This window comes from Schistocerca americana, chromosome 2 (assembly GCF_021461395.2).
Source record: "Schistocerca americana isolate TAMUIC-IGC-003095 chromosome 2, iqSchAmer2.1, whole genome shotgun sequence".
Taxonomy (NCBI): domain Eukaryota; kingdom Metazoa; phylum Arthropoda; class Insecta; order Orthoptera; family Acrididae; genus Schistocerca; species Schistocerca americana.
Genome location: NC_060120.1, coordinates 687,032,739 through 687,058,679, shown reverse-complemented (window position 1 = coordinate 687,058,679; position 25,941 = coordinate 687,032,739). Strand labels below are relative to the sequence as shown.

General features: G+C 39.3%; 1 protein-coding gene across 3 annotated transcripts in view; it reads right to left on the bottom strand.

Annotated features, from left to right (window-relative positions):
* LOC124595671 (intraflagellar transport protein 80 homolog) overlaps positions 1–25,941 on the bottom strand; it is a 435,858-nt gene that overhangs the window by 74,518 nt on the left and 335,399 nt on the right. For all 3 annotated transcript variants that reach the window (XM_047134522.1, XM_047134521.1, XM_047134523.1), the window contains one exon: positions 7,481–7,620. In XM_047134522.1, coding sequence (XP_046990478.1) covers positions 7,481–7,620 — 140 coding nt within the window. The remainder of the gene's footprint in view (positions 1–7,480; positions 7,621–25,941) is intronic.

Here is a 25,941-nt window from a genome sequence, read left to right as displayed (position 1 = left end):
ATCAAAACGTTGTTGTCTTGTAAAAGCTGTTAATACAAATAGGACCAAGACTGGTGTGCTTTCTCAATTTGATTACGTCTATTTTGTTACTGTCTGATAGATAAAATGAAACAGGCATTCCAAATATTGCAGCAATTGTAACACACACCAAGTAAACAAGACTGTTTTGGCACAAATGGTTATTTTTACGTACCTCATTTACATAAATAACACGACAGAACATAATTCACAAAATACCAATATTGAATGCCTACTAGGCCTACTACAAGCAAAAAGTTTCACATTTCATTCATACACTCCAGTTTCATAAGCTTGAGATCAAAAATTAGTATTATGAAATTTTTATATAAATTTGTGTGATGTCCCTGTTTTTTCTCCTTCCTTGTTCTAACAATCAATCTTGTCATCACTAATTCTGTAACTATTCCTGCCATTGTCAAAACTTATTCTCTGGTTGACTTCACTAACTCTGCCAGAATCACAGGTTCAGTTATCCCACATTTATTCTCCAGTTAGGCATTATTACGTGTTCATATGATGCGTTTTCCACACTATTCCTAGAATAGAACTTAAAGTTGCTGCTAACCTGGGACTGTACAACTAGTAGTGTAGCGATCATGGCAAAAATTTTCTGTAAAAATTTCATTTTCTTGGATACACCACAAAGATAATATGTAATCTTTCTTGAATGTTATCCTGTTAGTCACTTATTTCCACTCTGGTAATCTGACTCTATGAATTCCACTAGTAATTATAACAATGCTGATCATTCGCTCACCCAATCAACCATATAAACAAACAGCAATTGGCATTCACCCATTTGGGTTCATTCAGCTCAGTTCGTATAGCCCCATCCCCTTTTGTCTGTGGGAAAGGTTTTTATTTCTAGATCCAATGGGGATCCCCCTGGCAGAGACATCACGTACACTATACATGCGTACAAAAATCAACTTATGACTCATTCAGAAATCAACTTAGAATGTATTCAAAAAAGGTTCAAAAACCAACTGGGATTTGTGTCAAAATCACATGACTAATTGAAGGAGCAACATGTGCTGGATGATAGGCATTTTATGAAACAAGGTTTTTTTCTTCAAGGATATGAATTTGGTGCCTCCTGAAATTGCTGCCCAGGGAAGATACCCCGGTTTGCTCCCCGCTAGATACAGGCCTGCTTACCATGGCATATCAGCCCATCATTTGCCTTTTTATGTGTACACCACTATAATATTCTCAATTTTTGAAAACTGTTCTACCACCTTTATTCCAGTCAAATTTCTATGTGTGAAATATCATCAGAACTGTAACACTGTGTAACTGTGAACACATAGCAAGCAAACACAACCTAAAATCATATGTGCTTGAGATATCCCTGTATGCATGTAACAAGGAAAAAGGCCTTAATCAATCATATAAGTGATCAGCATGTTGGCATATTGTGCACTGAGAAGATGTTCTATAACTGTAAAACTGACTCATTCCATATAATAGTGACAGGATTCAATTATGATCCATGAAACATTCAAATAGCTAACTAATTAATTAGTACAGCAACTCCAAAGCTCGAGATTCAACATGAATATCGCACATTTCCAGTTACATGAACATGTCAACTCCTTGCTATCCACACCCTACTCCTCTACTCCTGCCTCAAAGGTCATCTGATCTCATAGTATCTCTTTTTTTCTGTCACAAGGTTGTTAAGGACTTCGTCTATGTGCCTCCCCACAGACTGTGATGTTGCATAATACCAGCAGTGAATGCTGTAGCTACAGACACACTTGAAACAATATGAATGTTGTCTCGATGCTTGTCCTGCATCTGGTGGGGGAGCACATTGAACATTGGTAAGAGGTAAATGAAAACTTTGATCTTAAATTTAATTGTAAGAAGTACCTCAATCTTGTATGTGCCTACATGTAAAAGTTATACCCTTGTAAAACTGGATGGTCCGTTAGAAATAAAAAACTTTTTAGTCAAATGCAAAAGTTGAAATTCCCCCTAAGTTTCAACCTTTATTCAAGTAGAAGATATAGTACTGTGAAATCAGATGCATCTTTATGAAACACCATGAATATTTTTCCAGATAGTAAATCAAACACAGAGCAAGTTTTGTTGAAATTGCTCCAGACTTTACAGAGTTATGATTACATGTCACCATTTTATCATCCCCATTCCCAAAATTAGGCATTCTAGGGTAGCTTTCCCACATTATTACCTCAAAACAAACACATGCAATTCTGTACTACACAGGCCTGACCATGCCATTAGAAAGAATGCATGAGGGTAAATCAATAAACGGAACAGAACATTCAAGGTTCTTAGGTGTTTATATTGATAAGAACCTAAACTGGAAGTTACATGTTTCATATCTTAAACCTGTTCTCTGCAAAACTTTTGTATTACAGGTGATATCACACCATGGGTATGAAACTGACCAAACTTTGATTTACTTTTTCCTGTTTTCATTCACTAACATTTTATTGCATCATATTCTGGGGTAAGTGTCAGTTGTAAAGAAGCAAGTAATAAGGACAATATGTGGGGTCCACTAAAGAACCTCTTGTAGGCAGTTCTTTAAGCAATTGGGGATACTGTCAACATCCTCAAAGTACATTTTCTCCCTTATGAAGTTAATTGACAACAATCAATAACAGTTTTAAAAATGAGCATTCATATTACTAGAAGGAGAAACAACTTCCACTACGCACCACACACCCCCTTCATGTGGCACAGAAAGGAATTAGGTATTTAGCCATAAAAATCTTTGACCATCTACGTAGTGATGTAAGGAATTTAATACATAACACAGTCAGCTTCAAACATAAAATGAAACCACATATGCCTGACAGCTGCTTCAACTCCACAGAAGAAATTCTGAGTGTTTATTACATTGTGTGTGTGTGTGTGTGTGTGTGTGAAAACGTGACTCATGCCATTTCATATCAGTAGGTCAAGATTATTATCAATGGAACATGTAAATAACTAAGTTATAAACAAGAAAAATAATAAGAGAGAAAATGGCTAAGCAAAGAGGGCAGCATTATATGTAGTGATGGTTTCACATACATCAATAACTTGGGAAAAAAATTAAGTGTATCCATCAATTGTTTGTGCAAATTAATTTCATGAACCAATGAAAACTTGCCTACTGACAAGACTAATGTCAGAACACAGATCAGGTGTAAGAGTTATGGTTATTTCATATTCCCTTCATAAATAAAATACAGGCACAACAAAAGTAGCCATTTATATTAGTTTTTGTTATGATAAAAAATTTAACCCAAAATATTCTCATGATATATTACTTGTTAAACTCAAATTCTATGGTGTACAAACTCTGCAATGGCAGTAATTATATATTATCTAAAACATAGGAAACAGTTTGTCTATGTGAGAAAAAGGCACTCACAATTGCAAGAAGTTAAAATGGAGGTCCCACAAGGTTCTGTCATTGTGCCATTCTTTTTTACAATTACGGCCAACGATTTACCCACTGTGTTCCCAACTTTGTTATTTGTTGTGTTGATGACACAACTTTGCTAGCTCAACATGAGAACACATTAGTTCTGCAAGATGGCATGGAAGCAGTACTAAATTGTTTCTCATGAAATACTCTGTATTGTAGCCCCAATAAAAACAAGCAAATTATGCTAGGACTGTCGAAAGAGGAAGAAGTGAAAGCAGTTAAAATTCTAGGAATTCACATAGACTCTAAGTTAACTGCAGCAAAACACATCAACCAACCAATGTTATTGTTGTTGTTGTAGTCTTCAGTCCAGAGACTGGTTTGATGCAGCTCTCCATGCTACTCTGTGCAAGCCAATTCATCTCCAAGTAACTACTGTAACCTAGATCCTTCTGAATCTGTTTAGTGTTTTTAGCTCTTGGTCTCACACTATGATTTTTACCCCCCCCCCCCCCTCCCCCCACCACGCATCCCTCCAATACTAAATTGGTGATCCCCTGATGTGTCAGAATGTGTCCTACCAATCAATCCCTTCTTCTAGTCAAGTTGTGCCACAAATTTGTCTTCACCCCAATTCTATTTAGTACCTCCTCATTAGTTATGTGATCTACCCATCTAATCTTCAGCATTCTTCTGTAGCATCACATTTCAAAAGCTTTTATTCCCTTCCTGTCTAAACTATTTATTGTACATGTTTCACTTCCATACATGGCTATGCTTCATACAAATACTTTTAGAAAAGACTTCCTTACACTTAAATCTATAATCAATGTTAATAGCCAGTCTACATTTTATATCCACTCTACTTCAACAGTCACCAGTTATTTTGCTTTCCAAATAGCAAACCACATTTACTACTTTAAGTGTCTCATTTCCTAATCTGATTCCCTCAGCATCACCTGATTTAATTTGACTAAAGTCCATTATCCTCATTCTGCATTTGTTGATGTTCATCTTATATCCTTCTTTCAAGACACTGTCCATTCCATTCAACTGCTCTTCCAGGTCCTTTGCTGTCTCTGACAGAATTACAATGTTGTCAGCAAACCTCAAAATTTTTATTTCTTCTCCGTGGATTTTAATTCCTACTCCATATTTTTCTTTTGTTTCCTTTACTGCTTGCTCAGTATACAGACTGAATAACTGTCTCACTCCCTTCTCAACCACTTCTTCCCTTTAGTGCTCCTTGACTCTTATAACTACAATCTGGTTTCTGTACAAATTGTAAATAGCCTTTCGCTCCCTGTATTTTACCCCTGCCACCTTCAGAATTTGAAAGAGACTATTCCAATTAACATTGGCAAAAGCTTTCTCTAAGTCTACAAATGCTAGAAATGTAAGTTTGCCATTGCTTAACCTATCTTCTAAGATAAGTCGTAGAATCAGTGTTGCCTCACATGTTCCAACATTTCTACAGAATCCAAACTGATCTTCCCCGAGGTCGGCTTCTACCAGTTTTTCCATTCGTCTGTAAAGAATTTGTATTAGTATTTTGCAAGCATGACTTATTAAACTGACAGTTCAGTAATTTTCACACCTGCCAGCACCTGCTTTCTTTGGGATTGGAGTTATTATATTCTTCTTGAAGTCCTAGGTTATTTTGCCTGTCTTACACATCTTGCTCACCAGATGGAAGAGTTTTGTCATGGCTGGAAGGCTATCAGTTGTTCTAATAGAATGTTGTCTACTCTGGGGCCTTGTTTCAATTTAGGTCTTTTAGTGCTCTGTCAAATTCTTCATCATCATCATCATCATCATCATCATTAGCCAACTCAGTCATTAAATGAGGTGGCCGCTTCAAGTCATGGATTCAGATAGGCTTTCAGCAGTCCTCTCCAAGTGGAACAGTCTTGGGCAGCTCTCTGCCAGGTGCTAACAGCGATCTTCTTGATATAATTGTCTCATCTGTCCAGTGGTCTTCCTCTCAGCCCCCGATGCTCTCTCGGACTCCACTCCAAGTACTAGCGTTTTCCATCTACTACCTTTTCTTCTTGCGACATGGCCAGCCCACGGCCATTTCAAGGAGCCTATTGTCTCTACGATGTCCTTAACCTTCATCACATACGGGATGTCATCTGCCCTTTTCCTACCCTTTCTTGTATAGCCCAGCATTGATCTTTCCATGTCTCTCTGTGCTGTCCTACGTTTCTCTTTTGTAAATGAGTTCAGTGTCCGTGACTTGCAACCATATGTCAGCACAGGAAGAATGCATTGATCAAATACTGTTTTCTACAGAGTTACTGGTATTTTTGATCTGAATACTGTTGAATTCTTCCCAAATGCTTACCAGCCAAGTTGTAGATTTCTGGCCTTACATCTCCCTTTGTATTTATAATCTGGCCAAAGTAGATATATTCAATGACCTCCTCTAATGGACTGTCCTTGACTTTCACATTTCCAACTGGTACACATTTTTTGGACATTACTTTTGTTTTGAAAAGGTTCATGTTCAAGCCAACCAACTGACATTCCAATGCAAGATTTGTAACTAAGTTTTGGAGCTCTGCGAAGTCATTAGTCAGTAAGGCAATATCATCAGCAAATCTCAAGTTGGTAAGCCTTCTTCCATTAATTCTAATTGTCTTACCTTACCAGCTCAGCTTTGACATAGCCATTTCCAGTACAGTCGAGAATAGTTTTGGGGAGATGGATTCTCCTTGCTTGATGCCCTTCATGATGTGGAATTCTTGAGCTGATTTGCCGATATTAACATAAGCTGAAGAAGTTTCATAGATATTGATGAGCATTTCAATGTATGCTGCTCCCACTCCTTGCTCACTCAAAGCTTGGAGGACAGCCATATTGCTAATGGAGTCAAACACCTTTCCAAAATCAACAAAGGCAATGCAGACAGGCTGTTGGTATTCATTTGCTCTGCTTATCACTTCACTAATGGTCAGAATGTGCTCAATAGTGCTAACATTCTTCATGTGGTATCATATCTCCCATTTCATCTTCATCTATATCCTCTTCCATTTCCATAATATTGCCCTCAAGTGTATCACCCTTATATAGACCCTCTATATACTCTTTCCACTTTTCTGCTTTCCCTTCTTTGCTTAGGACTGGTTTTCCATCTGAGCTCTTGATACTCATACAGGTGGTTCTATTTTCTCCAAATCAACCACGCCTGTACAAAATTATTTCGAGTTACTTATTTAAAGTAGAAACTGAGAGGCTTTATAACAAAAGAATGCTTAAGAGTTATTTATTTTGGACTCTTTCAGTCACATATAATGTATAGACTGCTGATAGGGAGACTTTCTCCTCACATCAGTGAAATTCTAAAAATTCAAAAGAACATGGTAAAGGCAACGAGCAATGCTGGCAGATCAGAGCACGTTCAGCTACTATTCATATAGCTCAAAATATTAACAGTCATTAACCGCTATATACATGTCTCATCACTGTATGTGAAAAAACAATATAGCAGATTTCAAAATGAGGGAAAACATACACCATCATAACACAAGATGCAAAATAAAATTAGATATACCTAGGCACAGGCTGGCAAAAATGGAGAATTGCCATCCAATCAATAACTTAAGAACATTTCATAAACTTCAATTTTCTGTTTGGTCAGTCCACATAACTAGCTTCAGAGGCAAAGTTTTAAAATGGCTACTTACTAATCCTGTTTATGATACACTGGAATTTAAGAATATAAAATCAACTAACATTAATTTTTAAGTTTTTATTATGTGACATGGCTGAGTGAATTTATTAATTATTTTGTTGTTACTCCTGTCATTTCTAGTTCTATTTGGAATATGCAAAGCTAATTTAGTTTTTAAGGTACTATTGAAGGAAAATGTAGCATGCTATCAATGTAAAGTGCCTATTCCACCACAGATGGTCAATGGTAGATAAAGGATATGAATCATTCATTGTATATAAGTTCTTATTAATTATATATTATTTTAGTTTTTTGTGTAAGATGTAACATTACCATATTTTACACCCATTAATATTTTGATTCTAACAGGTATCACAATTATACACATAATATACCTTGTCCAATTATAAAAATCGATATTCATCATAATAGCTCTGTATATCAGTCCATTTTGCAGTAGTGTATTTTCGGCATCTTGTGTACTTCCAGCAAGCAGTGACACTTCAGCTACTTTAGCAGCTGCAACTGGGATTTCCTGAAAATGAAATTTAATTTTCTAAGTTGCCTCAAAGGGGTGAATTTTGAAGTTATATTATCCAAATATAGCACAAAGAGAAATACGTGAAAATAACAAATGGAAACATCAAAGTTGATCCAAATATTACTGCAATTCTCATATTTCATAAAACACTTTATTCATCCATCAATATTTATTTTTTCTTTTCAATATACTCCCAATGGTAAATAATACTTTTGTATCAGTATTTTTTCCAATCTCCGGAACACTTTAGGAATACAATTTTAAGAATGTGATTTAGCTCCTTGAGTGGTCTTGCCATTATCTCTCCAATAGAGTCTTCTTCACCATAATCAACTTAGAATCGGTCACATGGGTGATTAAATTTGGAAATTTTATGTAAAATGTTGCCAAACAGCCAACTTAAACCCCTTATATAAGACTAAAATAAATGGTACAAAGAAGACTCTTTATATATAATTTCCACATCTCATCAAGATTGGAAAAATGTCATACTTTCATGGTTCTTTTCAGCTTTAGTAGTATTAGGAAATCACAGGTGGTCATGTCAGTTGTTTTACGGTTTTGTTTTTAGCCAAAATTTCATGATTTAGTATCAAATTGTGGTGCAACTACCATGAATTGTTCTGCCACTAATGGGGAAATTTTCTTCAGATTACTTCATGAAAATGGTGTAGAACTTCCAGGTGGTACCCCTTATTAACCATGCAATCAAATGTTAATGAGCAGAACCCTTACTTTTGATCAAAGTTGATGAGTTTATCCCAGTTTTTAAAGTATGGCACATGGAACCACCAAAAGCTGTTGTGATGTTTACTGTAATGACAGATTTCAAGCTCTTGCAGGTCACCACCTGATGATTGCTTAACCTCCACAGATTGCAACAAGCAGATACTTCAGAATTATGAGGTCTATTCAAAAAATTCTGGAACTCTGTCCACAGAATTTTTCTATGCTTATCTTTTACTTATTGTGCATGGTCTCCTTTGAAATACTCTCCTCACAACTGGTACACTGCTCCCAACATCGTTCCCACTTCCGGAAGCAGTCTTGGTACACCTCCTGGTGGAGTGTGTGAAGCATCGTCTGCAAATTTTCTTTCATCTCATCTATCATTGTAAACCTTTGTCCTTCCAATGGGGTTTTCAGCTTTGGAAATAAAAAGAAGTCCGCAGGAGCCAGGTCTCAAGAGAACGGAGGATGAGGCAGCACAGTGATTTTGTTCTTTGTGCAATGGTCACACACCAACAGGGATGAATGTGCAGTTGCGTTATCATGATGCAAGAGCCACGAATTGTGTCACACCACATTTCAGATTGTTTCCTTCTCACATTTTCTCGCAGGCATTCCAACGGAACCCAATAGTACCATTGATTAACAGTTTTTCCCTGTCGCATGAATTCACGATAAACTAAACCTTCAGTCACAGGAAACTATCAGCAGGGATTTGACATCTGATATGACCTGACATGCTGTTTTTGGTCACGGAGAACCTTTCCCGACCCATTGTGAAGACTGAACCCTGGTCTCAACATCATAACCATAGACACACATCTCAACATCAGTTATGACTATGTTAAGGAACATCTCATTCTCATTTGTGTGATCCAAAAGCTCTTCACAGACTGCGAGGCGTAGGTCTTTCTGGTCTTGACTCATGAGCCATGGGACAAACCTGGCAGCAAAACAATGCATTCCAAGATGCTGTATTAGGATTTCGTGATATGATCCAACTGAAATGTTACATTCTTCTGCAATCTCTGAGACAGTCAGTCTTTGATTGGTATGCACAATTTTGTTGATGTTCCTGACATGAGTACAATTGGTAATCATCGAAGGGCGTTCTGAATGAGCGTCATCTTTAACTCCCATCCAGCAATTTTTAAAGATGTAACCCATTCGTAATACTGAGTACGGCTCAGCACTCAGCACCGTAGGCTTCTTGCATCATTTGATGTGCCTCTGTAACAGTTTTCTTAAGTTTCACACAAAATTTAACACAGGCGCATTGCTTCTCTAACTCATGTCATCTTGAAATTCGCAGACTGTGTGACACAGTGTTCTACACAATAAAGCACAATAACTAACACCCATACAACAATGAAACATCCAGCAGCTACACACAGGCATATGCAGGGATGCCAACTGCATTTTGCTCCAAAAATTATGAACAGTCTGGAATTTTTCGAACATATCTTATATACTACCCTGTCCAGCACGAGTAGGTTGGTACGACCACCCGTTTGGCAACCAATGGTGTTACTGAAGTAAAGGATATAATTTCAGCATTATGACATGTTGACTACCTGAGGACATGACAGGCCAGGGCATTTGTAAATAGTGCCCACCCAGCCAGTAAAGGAATCAAGTTAATTTCCATTCTACACCTACATCAATACTCTGCAAATTACTGTAAAGTGTATAGCAAAGGTTACTCCCAATTGTGTCGGTTATTATGGTTTCTTCCCGTTCCATTCACATATGGAGTGTGGGAAGAATTATTGTTAAACTCCTCTATGCATGATGTAAAATAGTCCATTGTTAGCCCCATTGGCAGCCCTGTGCCAGGTGAGTCAAGTCAGTATTGCACTCTTTCAAAGATAAGTTATTTAGACTGTAATAAAAATTTAGCACAGACTACTCATAAATACATTTATTGGTGTTTTATAAGCTTACTTTTAAATGATTTACTTTTCTTGATCTATTACAACAGCAAAAATGAAAAGATCATTAAGTCGGCTTGTAGTTATGTTTTTGTCTACATTTTGGTGCAGTAACTTTAGACACTCTTCTTTAATGTTCTTTTTTCTCTCAGCAATTTAAGTAGAGCATATCCCTTCATTATTCAGTTCATACTTTTAGAACATAGTGTAAATTTTAAGCTGCCTAATTCAGGAACTTTGCAGAAGTAGTTTGTTTACAAGCAGTTGCATATAGGCCAAATTTTTGTAAACGTGTTTTCTTTTTTACCAGTAATATAACTGACTTATTCTTATTAAAGTATTATTTGACCAAGAATAAAAAGTGCCCAACTTGCTATACAATTGTTAGTTCAGATGTAATGTGATGGATGCTATAGCTTTTTTTCCATTGAGATGACTGTAGTGGTGTGGGAATTCGGGAAGTAAATCAGGCACATCAGTGGTTTTGTAGGATATGCAGTACAGATAGGAAGACAGTGGAACAAGATGTGAAACTGCTGCCCTTCTGGTTGAATTAGTTGTGGTTAGGAAAGATCTGAAAAGGTTAAGGAGGCAGAATGATAAAGAGAGGTTGAAAGTGACACTGACAAACAGAAGAAACAGGCTTAGAACTTCATTTGAGAGCTTTGTGGTGAATTTGAAAAATGTTTCCCCTGTTGTTTCAGTTATTTAGAACTGAGGAGCCTGAGGTAAATGTTGTTATAGACAGGGCACAACATTAAGCAATAAATTGGAAAGTAAGAATGTAGGGAAGTCGGTAAAGAGAAAGAAAGTTTCGCCGTTGTTAGAGGTGTAGGCCAATGTTTGCAGAACGAACTAGGATTGGAATACCATGTCACCACCATTTTTAAACCTAGTACTGGACTGGGCAAGGTGGCAAGAGGATTTAGGATCACTTTGTAAGGATGATGAATTAGACTCATCAATCCAGGTGACACAATCTGTGATGTGTTGGCAGAAGAGCCAACACCGTGTTGCTAGTGGAGGACGAAATGCACGCGTTTAAGCTCACGCAGACTGGCGTGGGGTCTGGAACAGGACAAGTATTTGAGAACTTAGAAAAACGGATGCATTTGGTGTAATACTTAACTTTAATCCATAATTGGAGAGCATCGCTCTTGATGATACAGGATTTACAATCTCAATATAAATTGGTAATGGCGCCTTGCTAGGTCATAGCAAATGAAGTAGCTGAAGGCTATGCTAACTATCGTCTCGGCAAATGAGAGCGTATTTGTCAGTGATCCATCTCTGGCTAAGTCTGCTGTACAACTGGGGCAAGTGCTAGGACATCTCTCTAGACCTGCCGTGTGGCGGCGCTCGGTCTGCAATCACTGACAGTGGCAACACGCGGGTCCGACGTATACTAACGGACCACGGCCAATTTAAAGGCTACCACCTAGCAAGTGTGGTGTCTGGCGGTGACACCACAATCTGTCTCTCTAAACATCATGTATACTGTGGTATATGTGTATGGTATGTGTGTGTGAGTTGCGTTCATGTGAGTATGTGTTTGTCATTTAATTTTGATGACAGCCTTACTGGCTGAGAGCTATATCTGTGACATTTTTTTTGTTGTGCCTGTCTGCAACTCAGCATCTCTGCTATATGGTGAGTAGCAACTTTCCTTTTCACAATATTGTTACATTCCATCTTGGATTTTCCACTGTCTGATACTGGTATAGATGTCTTAATTGTTACAGGATTTAGTTTAGCATCTCAGTTCTGTAGAGCAGAAATGGAGAAAGGAGGAGTTGTAAAAAAAATAAAAAATAAAAAAAAATAAAAAAAAAACACGTGAACATCTGTAAATGTTGGCAAGAGCAACATATGGAAGCCTGTACGACAGAACCAGAGTTTTCTAATACATACTTCCTAATAGAAAGTGTATACCAAACACCTGCAGATAATTTTAATGTGTTCATAAGTCACCTTGAAGTTTATTCCCTGTTTAACAATTTAAAAAGTTGTTGATTTCGATTTTATGGTAAATTTTCTTAAAAACTCTTCCAGTAAGTATTAATTGCACTCACTAACCTTATAATACAATTTAGTTACCTCTTCCCAACTACTCAAAGGCTTCTCAGATGACAACATGTAATTTCTTTTCTTGAATGTTAATACTGATCAGGATACAAAATCTCCTAAATATGAGTTCAATAAGCCAAAAATTGATTGTTTTAGGAAACTCTTCAAAGAAATGAACTAGAGTGTTGTATCCAGTACTGATGGCATGAATGGAAACTACAACATTTTTATTAAAAATTTGCTTACCATATCTGAAAACTGTTTTCCCACAAAATTAGCCCACACTAAAGTCTGCAAAGAAGCCATGGATTACTCACAATATAAAGATACCTTGTAAGACTTAAGGGAACTATCTGTCAGTCAGAAACAGCTCTGATGTTGATGCTATAGCTCATTACAAAACATATTGCAAAATACTTAAGATAGTAATGCCAACTGTGTTGAATCATATAATTTTTTTCATTCTTTTCTTTTCTTATATGTAAGCTATATGTAAACTGAATGGGTTACAAACACTGGCAAAGATAAATTGGTAAGTTGTTTTGTGGTAAGGATAACGTTTTGATACATCTGTATGAAACGAAATAAGAAGTACGCTCTTCAGTTTATTAATTGCTGGGTCCGCATCCATTTGTTCCTATAAGTGGTAGCATGCAGACATATGCTTGGATCCATCATACCAACATCATTAAAAAATGTGTATTTCAACTGTACATTAAAAGTGGTATAAAAAGATATTCAGAAGGCATAATTTATTAGCACATTTAAGACGTCCACCTGCTGTCGAGATCCTGCATCAAGAGGTTCAGAGCAGACAAGAAGAATTTGTGTGAACAATGGAGGAGCAATCCTGCATTGACATTGTTATAATCAAGACTACACACTATGGAATTAATTTGAAGCAGTATGTAACACAAATTATGAAAATTGACCTTGAATATATTGATACTGAAGATCTGTTGCTACTGGTATGAGTTAAAGTTGAACCGGGATTGTGTACAGAGTCATAAATTACCTTCAAATTTCTTTCAACTATTCTTTCCTATCAATTTTTCCAATATTTCAAGCAATTATTAATTAATTTCCATTATCTCCCCCCACATATATCACCATTCAAAACATCAAGGCAAATGCATTATGAGAAAATTATGGTCACATCAGATAACAAAAAGAAGATAACATATTTTATGGACCATAAGACACTACAGACTACAAGATGTCCTTAATTTTTAAGCAGTTTTTCAAAAAAATATCATTTTTACCATTTTTATTAATAGATTTCAAAGCCAGACTAAAAAAATTTTTTGTTTATAAAACCGAACTGAACTTTAAAATCAGTAAAAATTGTCACCTGAACTTTCTTCATTGTCATTGTTGTCCTCTTCTCATATAACCTGGTCTTCTTCACTGCCATCAAGAGCATTACTTCTGATGCATTTCTTGAAAGATTTAACAATAATGTATTCTCTCATTCTAGGTCATGACTGTTTTATTGTAGGTCATTTTAAAGCTCCCTTCGGTGTGAATTCATGTAGCGTTTCATCCATCATCCATTTGTTTTAGTCTTCTCTTATATACACCTTAATAGTTTATTTATTGAGACATCAAGAGGTTGCAATTGTAAAGTAAGTCCTCCTGGAGTAAGAGCAAGCTTTGTATTTCCCTGTCTCAGTGTTTCCTTTCACAGAATTTTTCAAATGATTACTAAACTGATCCAGCACAAGAAGACAACTCTTCTTCAATAAAGCACCTTTCCTTCTCTCCATCACTTTGTTAATTCATGGTTTCACACCAGCCTCATCCATCCAACCCTTGTCATGTAAGTGAACAACACCACATGGTGGTATTTCAGAAGGTTTTGGCATTTGTTTTGTGCTTGAAAATGATCACTGGATTAAGTTTAGTACCATGAGCACAACATGAAAGGACAACAATGTAGTGCATTTTTGTCATGTCCATGTGTTTTTATAGTTACTGTTTTTGCACCTTTCATGGCAACAGCTCCATTACTCGGCACATCAAATATTGGAGGAGTTTTGTCCATATCTGCTATTTGGCTTAGTTCCACACTGGTTTTCTTCCAGTGTTGAATAATAAAGCAGTGGAAAGATAATATTTTCTCTCCATATTCTTGTGGTACTTTCTGAGATATTTTGATTTGCGTGCTAAGCCCATGATGCTTCATGAAACTGGTGCACCAACTGACTACACCCTTAAAGTATGTTAGGTTCCACTGTAGTGCTAGCTTATTAGTGTGTATTTGAATCATTTTTCTATTAATTCCAATGCCATTTTGATGATGTTCTTGAATCCATTTCAATACGTCATCTTCTACTTTTGGCCATTTTGCATTCAGTTCTTTATTTGCACATTTAGTCATCCTCATTTTTTTCAGTTCTCCTTTACTAGCCCAACAATAGTGAATTCCTTCTGCATATGCTATCACTTTCAATTTACAGCCCGCATAATATGAATACCTTTTATTTTTTTCCATTACGAAACTAGCTACTTACAAAAATATTGTACTGTTACTGATAACACAAATCGCTTTCAATTCATGTTCACTAGCACCAAAAACTGCAATGACACATCATAGGCTAGACAATGTTCTGGGGTTGTGATGATGGGGTGGGTGAAGACAGTTTTAGCAAGCAATCCTCAGCTCCTTGCAATTTATGTTCTTCACATCGCTGCACCGCATTGCTGCTGTTAGTTGATCCAACTGTTGCCAAATAGAGATAGGTTTCTTGCGATAGCAAATATATGACCATTTTTATAATGTGGGAATTTTAAATCAAATGCTGGACATTTTTATGTTAATTTCTGGTATAAAATGCACATGAATTTTGGAGGCAATTTTTTGAAGAAAAATGTGAGTCTTACATGCTGCAAAATACTATAATATCGAACATAGCAAATAAGAAGACAGGTAAAAACAGAGATGAAGAGGAGCAGGTGGTATTAAGAGTAAATGATAGATTGGTAACAGACTGTGGAGAGCTGAAAAACACGTTAAAGAGAATTTCATAAGTGTAAAGAAAGTTTAGTTTGAAAATTATGAATTATTTAGAAATAAAGGAGATGACTCACCAAAAGGCAGAAGTGCTGCATCATCGATAGGTTCACAAACACAGGGTATGGAGATTGGCTAGTTTTTGGAATGCACTTCATTTCTCTAGCTGTAGGGAAAACATGCATACAAACACACACACACACACACACACACACACACACACACACACTCCCATGTGCACCCTTGTTACTATATTGTGCTCAGTTGACTGCCAGCTTTTTACTGGTCCACGGTGACTGTACTGGGGTGAAATGGCAGTGTGGGGCGGGGTGAGGGATGGAGAGAGGCAGGAGACAGGGAAGGGGTTGGGGGGAAGCGTCTAGCAGTTCATGTGGAAATGGGGAGCCACTGTGAGCTAGCTAGGGATGAAGGTAGAGGTGGCAGATGGCAGATGGGTGGGCACATGATTTCATAGGCTACAGCAAGAGATGACAGCACACAAATTAGGTGGGGATACAGGGGCAGTGCATGGTGTACGTGGCCATGCCCACCCACTCCCACATGCACATGCCCACCCATAAACACATGCGTACACACATGCGCATGCCTCCCCCCCTTCCCCCCGCCTCCCCCTCCCACACATACACACACTAGCAGGCGGGGGATGGGGGAGGCCAGTGAGTTACCTTAGGTTTAGGCTACGAAGGTTACAGGAGCAAAGGATGTGCTGGAACGACAGCTCCCATCTGCACAGCTTGGAAAAGCTGGTGGCTTTGTGGTGGATCCAGATGGCACGGGTTGTGATGCAGCCACTGAAATCTCGCATGTTGTGCTCTGCTGCATGTTGTGCCACTAGGTGGTATATCTTGCTTTTGGTGACAATTTGCCAGTGGCCATTCATTCTGGTTGACAGCTGGTTGGTTGATGTACCTTCATAAAATGCTGTACAGTAGTTGCAGCAGAGGTGGAATATAATATGGCTGCCTTCACAGGTGGCCCAACCTCTGACGGGGTAGGATAAGCCTGTGCTGGGAGTGGAGTAGGTGATGCTGGGTGAGTGGACTGGGTAGGTTTTGCATCTGGATTTTCAACAGGGGTATGATTCCTGTGGCAGGGGTTGGGTGTGGGAGTATCTCGGGGGTGGACTAAGATATTGTGGAAGTTGGGTGGGCGGCGGAACATCACTTTGGGAGGTTGGTTGGTTGGTTGGTTTGTAGAGTAAAGGGATTAAAGTGCGTGGTCATGAGCCTCTTTTCCCTTAGTCCCACAGGTATAGGATTCAAACCATAGCCTAAAAGAATTCTTTCACCTGAAATCTGGGGAAGGAACAAAATGCCTAAAACTAAATGGGGCATGCTGAAAGAAAAAAATGAAGGAAGCAAGCCAAAACTGAAAACATTAACTGAAAGGAAAAAAGTGGAAGAAGGTATTAAAACAATATAGTAGATGGCCTGGGCTGGGTGATAGCAAGAATAAAAAAGGATGTGCCAGGCACTCTGCAACACACTGAAATCTTCAGCCTAAAAACGCAGGACAAGAGAAACACAAATGGTGAAAAGATTAACATGAAGTCAAACAGCCAGCACCACAGAAGCGAGGATGAGTTAAAATGGAGGCAGGGTAAGGGCCTTGGAGAGAAGGCCTCATGCCCACCCTTAGACCAAGTAATAAAAAAATCCCTCCAAAAGTAAAACAAAAAGCTAGATCATCCATTGAGGTATTGTCACCTAACACCATAGGTAGTGTGTCAGGAAGGTTAAAAGCCTGTCTCAGGATGGCTAAATCTGGACAGTGCAATAAGATGTGGACCACTCTCAAGTACAGCTGATGCAAAGCCAGCAAAGGGCAATGGAGTCCTTGTGAGAGGCTCACATTGAGGACTGCCACACGTTCATTGTCTCCTTTAATTTGCATAACTTAATTGGCAAAGTCAAAGTGCGCCATTGGATATTCCAACGTCCAAAAAATCGCAGCGTAATACCAATCATAGATCAGATTCCAGTATGATGATCTCCAGACTCGGTTTGCGAGTAGGCTCAAAGCTAGCCTGTCGGCAAGTTCAGTTCCCGTGATTCTGACGTGTTTCGGGGTCCATACAAAGACTACTGACCATCCACATTGTTCAAGGATGTAAATGGACTCTTGGATGGCAATTACCACAGAAAGGTGAGGATAACACTGGTCAAGAGCTTGTAAGGTGCTCAAGTAGTCACTACAAATGAGGAAGGACTCCCTAGCACAGGATCAGATATGCTCTAGAGCATGAGAGATGGCTATCAGCTCTAAAGTGAAAACACTGCTGCCATTTAACAAGAAGCCCCATTCAGTATGTGCCACATGAGCGTAAGTGAACCCAACATGACCATCAAGCCATCCGTGTAAACTACCTCTGAACTCTGGGACACATACAGAGCACAGAGAAACAGGTGGCAGAGGGTTGCAACAGGCGGCAGAGGGTTGCAGGATGAATTGAGTCGTTTTGATCTTTTGAGAGATCCATATGAATCTGTGGTTGAGGTATATGCCAGGGAGATCTACGAGGATGGACCCTGAGAAGAGGTGGTAGAGGGAAAGACTTGAGTTCAGTGAGAAGGGACTGGTCATGGATTGCAATTGTAATCCCCAATTTGGGCCGCCATTGCAAGAGATGAATCATTGTGTTAAGAAAAAGGAAATGGTAATTCAGATGTTTAGGTGAGCTGTGAATGTGTGCAGTATATTTTGCAAGCAGTTGTTGTCATCTGAGATGCAGTGAAGGAACCCCAGCTTCAGCGAATAGGCTGTTCACTGGGCTCGTTCAGAAAGCTCCCATCACAATTCAAACTCTATAATGGTGTATAGGGTCCAGCATTCACAATGTTGAGGGCAATGCTGAACCATACGTCAGGCTCCCATGGTAAAGACGGGACTGTACATGGGCTTTGTACAGGTACAACAGTGTGGGGCAATCTGCAGCCCAGTCCATGTCACTCAGGCATTGAAGAATGTTAAGGTGCTGCCAACACTTTTGCGTAAGGTGATGAAGATGGGGAAGCCAAGTTAAGCCGACATCATAAACCAGTCCTAAAAAGTGATAAGAGTCCGCAACATTAAGGAGGTAGTCATCAAGATAAAGTGCAGGTGAGCTGTGCGATGGCAACACAAGTTCATGATGCAAGTCTTGGCAGCCAAAAAGGGAAGGCCTTGGGTGAGGGTCCACAACTGTGCCACTCTTATGGTTCCCTGCTGTCAATGTTTAGCCACACCAATAGTAGACAAGCAAATGTAAATACAGAAGTCATCAGCATATAAGCAGGGTGATATTGCGGACCCCACAGCTGCTACAAAACCATTAATGGCCACTAAAAGTTGTGGGACACTCAGTGCAGACCCATGTGGGACCCCATTCTCTTGGATATAGGGGAACTGTGTGAAGCACTGACTTGAATTCTGAAGGTGTGGAGAGACAAAAAATTCTGTATAAAAATCACGAGTGAGCCCCGGAGACCCTACTCATGCTAAATAGTGAGGATATGGTGCCACCAAGTAGTGTCATAGGCTTTTGTCAGGTCAAGAAAGACAGCAATAAGTGTTGACGGCAAGTAAAGGCCATTCAGATGGCAGACTCCAGGTATACAAAGTCATCAGTGCTGGAGTGATCTTGCTGAAAACCACCTTGGGACTCAAGGAGCCAACACAACTGTCAATTCACCATACATTGGAGCAGCTTGCACGGAATGTTATAGAGGCTAATAGGACAATAGCTATCCATGTCAAGTAGGTTCTTACCAGGTTTTAGCACTGGAACAATGATACTTTCTCACCATTGCAACAGGAATTTGCTGTCATTCCAGATGCCGTTGAAGACGCCAAGGAGGTGACTCTGGTAACCCACTGATGGATGTATAATTATTTGGTGATGGATACGATCTGGCTCAGGGGTTGTGTCAGGACAATCTGCAATTGATCTGAGAAATTCCTAGTCACTAAATGGAGCATTGTGTGGCATAGGGTGGTGAGTAGTACAAGTTAGGTGTTGTTGTTCCACTTCCTGTTTTAGGGTATGAAAGGCAGGGTGGTAATTCTCAGACACAGAGGTTAAAGCATAATGCTCAGCAAAACACTCTGCGATTGTGTCTGGGTCAGTATATGCATCTCCATGTGTCAGTATATGCAGCTCCAGGTGTGAAAATCCCACGAACACCTGCAGGGGTCTGACATCTGTAAAGGCATGAAAGCTTAGTCCAAACCTGGGAAGGAGAGGTTCATGTTCCAATGGTGGAGATTTGCTGTTCTCACCACTCCTGCTTCTGTCTTTTGATTAGTTGACAGATCCAGACACAGAGCCATTTGAAGACAATGAGCTGCTCCATTGACAGGTGCTGCTTTTGACATTGTAGGGTCCGCCTACAATCCCTAATGGCCACAGCAATTTCAGGCAACCACGAAGGCAATGTGTTCTACCAGGAGCAACCAGAGGAACAAAGGATTGCTGATTTAGCTGCAGAAACAATGGTTGAAGTAACATCTTGGATCACCACACAGATGTTAATGTTACCAAGCAATGGAGATCCAATGATTGTAGCCGAGATGAAAGTGTCCCAGATCAGCCTTGGTCTAGCGGCCATCTGGGCAAGTATCCAGGTGAGTGACACTGGGGGAGGGAGTGGAAGATGGTCATTACCACACAAGTCATCATGAACTCTCCAGTGGATGGACAGTAGAAGGCCAGGACTGCAAACAGAGAGATCAATGGCCGAGTACGTACCACGTGCCACAGTGTAATGAATGGGGGCACCTGTATTAAGGAGGAAAAGGGTGAGTTGAATTAGCAGATTCTTGACAGCTTTACCACAGCCAGCAATCTTGGTTTCATCCCACAACATGTTACAAGCCTTAAAATCACCCAGAAGTAGAAAAGTTGGGGGATGTTGAGGAGTTAGTGCAGCCAATACATGTTGTGGTACTTCACCATCTGGAGGGAGTTAGATGTTGCAGATGGTAATTTCCTGTGTTGTGCTCACCCTGACAGCTACAGCTCTTGAAGATGTTTCAAGGTACACAGGTTCACTATATATAGCAGTAAGAGCATATACACAGACTTTGCCTGACATCCTGTTACGATTTTTGTAATGTCCCCAATAGCCATGAAGGGTGGGGTTCCGCATTGCTGGAAACCAGGTTTCCTGAAGAGGGAAAAAAACAAAAAAACGTGTAATGCTCAAGAGTTGTCATAGCTCAGCCAGCTGGGAAGGCATGAAGGGACCAAGGAGGCAGTTTACACCTCAGGGTCACCTGCTGCCATCTGTGAGGGCTTATGGCCTTTGTGTCCGTTGGTTCTGAGTCTCCACAGAGCTCTAGGTCCTTGAGGGATGCTACAATCTCCACCTCACCTCAGAATTGGAACCTGCCAGAAGTGCTGTGGGGGCCACCAGAATCTCTTTCTTCTTGATAGATTTCTTCTCTCTGGTCTCTCACTTCTCTTCCAGTTTCTCTGGCTGTGAGGGCTTCTCTGAGTTTGTCTCAGGAAATGATGAAGATTGTGAATCCCTATGATGAGCAGCGTAGTCTGGCGACCCTGAGGATCTGCTACATGAGGCACAGCAGATGGGGTTACCATTGTAGGAGAGGGTGACATCATCATAGCTACAGCATATTACGAGATCATGGGCACAGGGTATAGGTGATCATACTTCTTTTTGCCCTCTGTGTAGGCCAGTCTGTCCAGTGTCTTATATTCCATTATTTTCCACTCTTTCTGAAAAACGGCGCAGTTCTGTGAACAGGGCGAATGGTGCTCTCCACAATTTACACAAATGGGAGGAGAGGCACAAGGAATGTTCATGGGTGATGGATGTCCACAGTACCAAGATGTGGGACTGGCATTACATCGAGAGGACATGAGTCCACATTTCCAGCATTTGAATCACTGCATACGGCTAGGAACATATGGCTTAACATCACACTGGTATATCATCACCTTGACTGTTTTAGGCAATGAATCTCCTTCAAAGGCCAAGATGAAGACACTGGTAGCAACCCTGTTGTCCTTAGGCCCCCTACACACATGCCTGATGGACACCTCTCACTGTAGGTTGGTTCACAACTTGTCAACAGACTTCAAGAGGAGATCTCTATGGAATATAATCCCTTGGACCATGTTTAAGCTCTTGTGGGCAGTGATGGAGACTGGGACATCACCCAGCTTGTCACAGGTGAGCAATGCATGTGACTGGGCAGGGGATGCTATCTGTATCAATACTGACCTGTTCCACATGTTGGAGATTTCTGCTACTTCCCTGAACTTGTTCTCTAAGTTCTCTACAAAAATCAGAGATTTTTCATTAAAAAGGATTCCCCATCAGAACTTGCACAGACTAATTATCCAAGAGAATATGTCTGTCCATGATCTTTAGCCCTGCATTCCTCCTATGATGTTGCCAGGGAAGGGAATGATTTGGGGTCATATCTGTCAGCATTGTACTGGCCTTTTCCATTACTGAAGGAGTGTAGATCTTTCACAAGTCCAACATGGTTAAATCTGGGAGTAGGGCATAACATGAGGCCTTTCAATAGGACTGAAACTTCTGTGGGGCTGCGGATTTTGGTGGAGAGGTTAACAACAGTGTTCTGAGATTGTTTCTGCTCTGGGTTTTGTGGAGTGTTGGTAGGAGGTTTTGGAGAATTTTGTAGGCTGAAAAGGTCAGCTAGGCAGGGTCTGGATGTATGCGAGGTTGATGAGGAGGAACACTGAAGGTAGGATGGATGCTGTGTAGTGGTGCCCCAAGGCAGGAGTAGGATGGCAGCAGGCTGAATAGCTTGTGGAAATGGCGTGTGGAATGTTTTTCTGGGTGTTGGAGTGTCAGGATTTCAATTTGGGTGATGAAGTGTCGGTTGTGGGGACTGCATAGTAACAGTATTTTGCAGAGGGAGTGAAGGTGGTTAAGCTGTGCCCCTGTGCCATGAAAATGTGTTTTTGTACAACCAAGTTTGTGAGGAAAGGAACTGGTGGAGTCTGAAAAGATGAGGGTCATTGTGGAAGGAGGGGTGGTATCCAGAAGTAGGGATTTTTAGGGTTAGGACATTGGAGGTAGAGGGATTCCATGGCTTAGGCAGCATTTAAGAAACAGGATATGGGACAGGGTTTTGGCTAGGGATAGGGAAACTTTTCTGAACTGGTGCAGATAAATACAGCAAGGATCCATTGTGGGGGGGGGGGGGGGGGGAGATAGTGCTGGGAAGGAAGTTGTTGTTGGAAGTGGCAACTAAAGGTGTCAGGTGGTTATAGAGGGTGCTGAATAACATTGATGGGTGTAAGGAATGAAAGGAATTGTGTTGGGGATAATTTTTTGACTGGGGTATATCTGATTACGCATGGTATATATTGCCAAGCAAATGAAATAAATTCAACTGCACATGATTTATTGTCACATGTAAGAGATAAAAATGAATTCAATATTTGTCAAGTTAGCTACCCTATCATAAAAACAAACAAACCCAACAACGCGAAAATGAAAATTAAACAGTGGTCAGCCCTCAGCTTGTCAATTAAAGCCAAAAGTTAGACGATCTGGATTAGGACCCAATTACCTGAATTGTGTAAACATAAAGAGGCATAACAAAACGTTAGGCATACTGCAAAAGAATCAGAAGGTTAATGTAGTAGAACATAAGGGTGGCATTGGACAACATCGTTTTTCTGATAGGATATCTAACTTCACAAATATCGAACTGAGTAAGGACGAAAATACTTTGCTGAATAAAGGTTTACTGCATAACGCCACTCCAAATACTAATAATTGAACCATAACAAGAGTCATAGTTGAAACTAAAATGGTGTGCGAAGCAGCTAAGATGATGAAACTAGAAGTTGCAGACACAGCCATTTAAGTTAATAAAGCTTTATCCAATCAGTGTAACTCTTCTACTGCCGTTAATCACGAGAGTCATATATTAAAAAAACCTTAATACAAAGTTGGAAAAAGAGAAGGCAATGGTCATTCATGCAGATACATTAATGTAATCTGCTAACTCATAATGAGGTCAGTACTGCAGAATACACAGAATTAATAGAACTTTTAATATTTACATTAACTTATACATTTTTTACCTCCAATATCAAAATATAGGAACAAAAAATGGTCTTGGGATGGGTAACAGTTTGGCTGATACATTAGCATACTTTTTATGAGTGATTTAGAATGTAAGTTCTTTGCTAAATTTCTGCAACTAAATGACAAGACTATACAGAGTGAGCCATTAACTATTGCCACCTATAATATCTCCGAAAGTATGATAGAGGCTGAAAAGTTTGTGGACAAAAGTTGCATGGGACAATGGGGGCCATAATCTGATGTAGGTTTTTTGTTGCCAGGTAGAAGGTCAACTTTGTTTTTTTAAATGGAATGCTGTAGTTTGGTACTTATTTTCTGATAGTGGCTATTGAGACGAATCCAACGATGTGTAACAGTAAGGTCTTTGAAGGTCATTGAAGGTCACAAAGGTGGCATGAACATCCATTTACAGAATGTGTCCAAAGTGATGACCATTGGTATCAATACAGTGCTGCAATCACCTTATCATGGATTGAGTGGTATTCCTTATCACATCAGCACTTTCAAAGCACATGCTCTGACAATTCTCTCTCGCATATCTTTAGGTGCGGTTGGAACATCTTTAATGTCTTTTATGAATCCCCACAAGAAAAAATCCAGATGCGTCAAGTCTGCTGAACGAGCCAGCTACAAACATCTCCTCTGCGTCTGATCCAATGATTTGAGAATTGTCTCTGCAACTCATCTCTAGCCATCAGCAAAAAATGTGCCGGACACCCATCATGTTGATACCATATTCTGTTCGTTGTTCCTAAACATATTTCTTGCAGGAATGTGGTGTACTTCCTACCATTAAGATTTCCTTCGATGAAATAGGGGCATATAATTCTGTCCTCCAGAATCCAACATGGATTTTCAGTTGCCCAGTAATGCATGTTATGCAAAGTAACATTTCTATGGTTCATGAATTAGCCTCATCAGTAAATAAAATCAAATTAATAAATTGTCATCCCTCTGAATCTGAATTGAGCCCATCGGCAGAATTCAATGTGACGCATACAAGCTGTACCATTTAATTCTCGGTGGAGACTGATATGGTAAGGATGATATTTATGGCGATGCAGAACACGAACAACACTACTCTGACTCATGCCAGATTCCCTTGCGATTTGACACGAACTAACACAAGGATCTCGAACCAAAGTGGCAAGAGTATCAATTTCCGTTTCCATGTTAGTAACTTTCTTTTGCTGGATATGTTTCTGATGTGTCAAAGATCCAATTGTTCTCAATTTATCATACACATATTTAAATGTATGATGAGTAGGGTGACTACACTGAGGATATCTTTCGGCGTTTAAGCCTCTAGCTCTCACTGAATTTCATTGGCATTCTCCATAAATGAGAAGCATATTGAGTTGTTCTTCGAAGGAATATATCATTCACATTCGCTTGATTCGACAATACTTGTTTTACCATTTCTATTAGTGTCACATGGTGTTTACATGTCAATGGCACGTTAGATGGATACGCCATATTCGGCAAATATTTACAATTTGCATGGTATACGAGAGAGAATTGTCAGAGCATGTGCTTTGATAAGTGCCAAAGTGATAAGGAATACCACTCAATCCCTGATAAGAAGATTGCAGCATGGCACTGATACCAATTGTCATCATTTCGAATACCTTCTGTAAATGGAAGTTCATGCCACCTTTTTGACCTTTGTTGGCCTTCAAAGACCTTACTGGTACACATCATTGGATTCATATTGATAGCTGCTATCAGGAAATAAGTACCAAACTATAGAATCCCATTTAAAATAACAAAGTTGACCTTCATATCTATGAAGGTCAACCTAGCAACAAAAAACCAATGTCATATTATGGCCCCCATTGTCCTGGAAATTTTTCAGCTCCTATCATATTTTCAGAGATATTCTAGGTGGCAGTAGTTAGTGACTCAGCTTGTATATTATAAACATTATGTCGATGATATCTTGCTACCCTTAGAGGGTGACGAGAATGAGGTTACCACATTTGCTCAAGCCATAGGCAGCATCCACCAAAAAATAGCTTTTACTACAGAAGTAGAAGAAGCTAACTCAATTAACTATTTAGAACTTACTATTAAGAAAGTTGATAATACACATAAATTTTTGATTTCCAGAAAAGCCTACTTTTACAGATACTGTTAGTGGTGTCAAATCATGCCATCCACCATGATATAAAAGGGCCTTTTTCACCTCAATGATCCACCAACTGTTTTGGTTACCAAAATATGCCAAGAACTTAGTATCTTAAAGCAAATTGCATTAGCCAATGGTTATTCTGAAAATGATGTTATGTGCCCGTACAATATGATAAAAAACAGAATATAAATAGTATGCAGACCCATAATTAACCAGAAAAAAAGAAGTAATAAAGAAAAACTGAAAACTATTCCAATGAATTTTTATGGAAAAATTTCCCAGCAAATAGAAAAGTGTTTCAGGAAATCTAAAGTTAGATGTGGCTTTCAAGTTAACAAAACTTTTAAACTC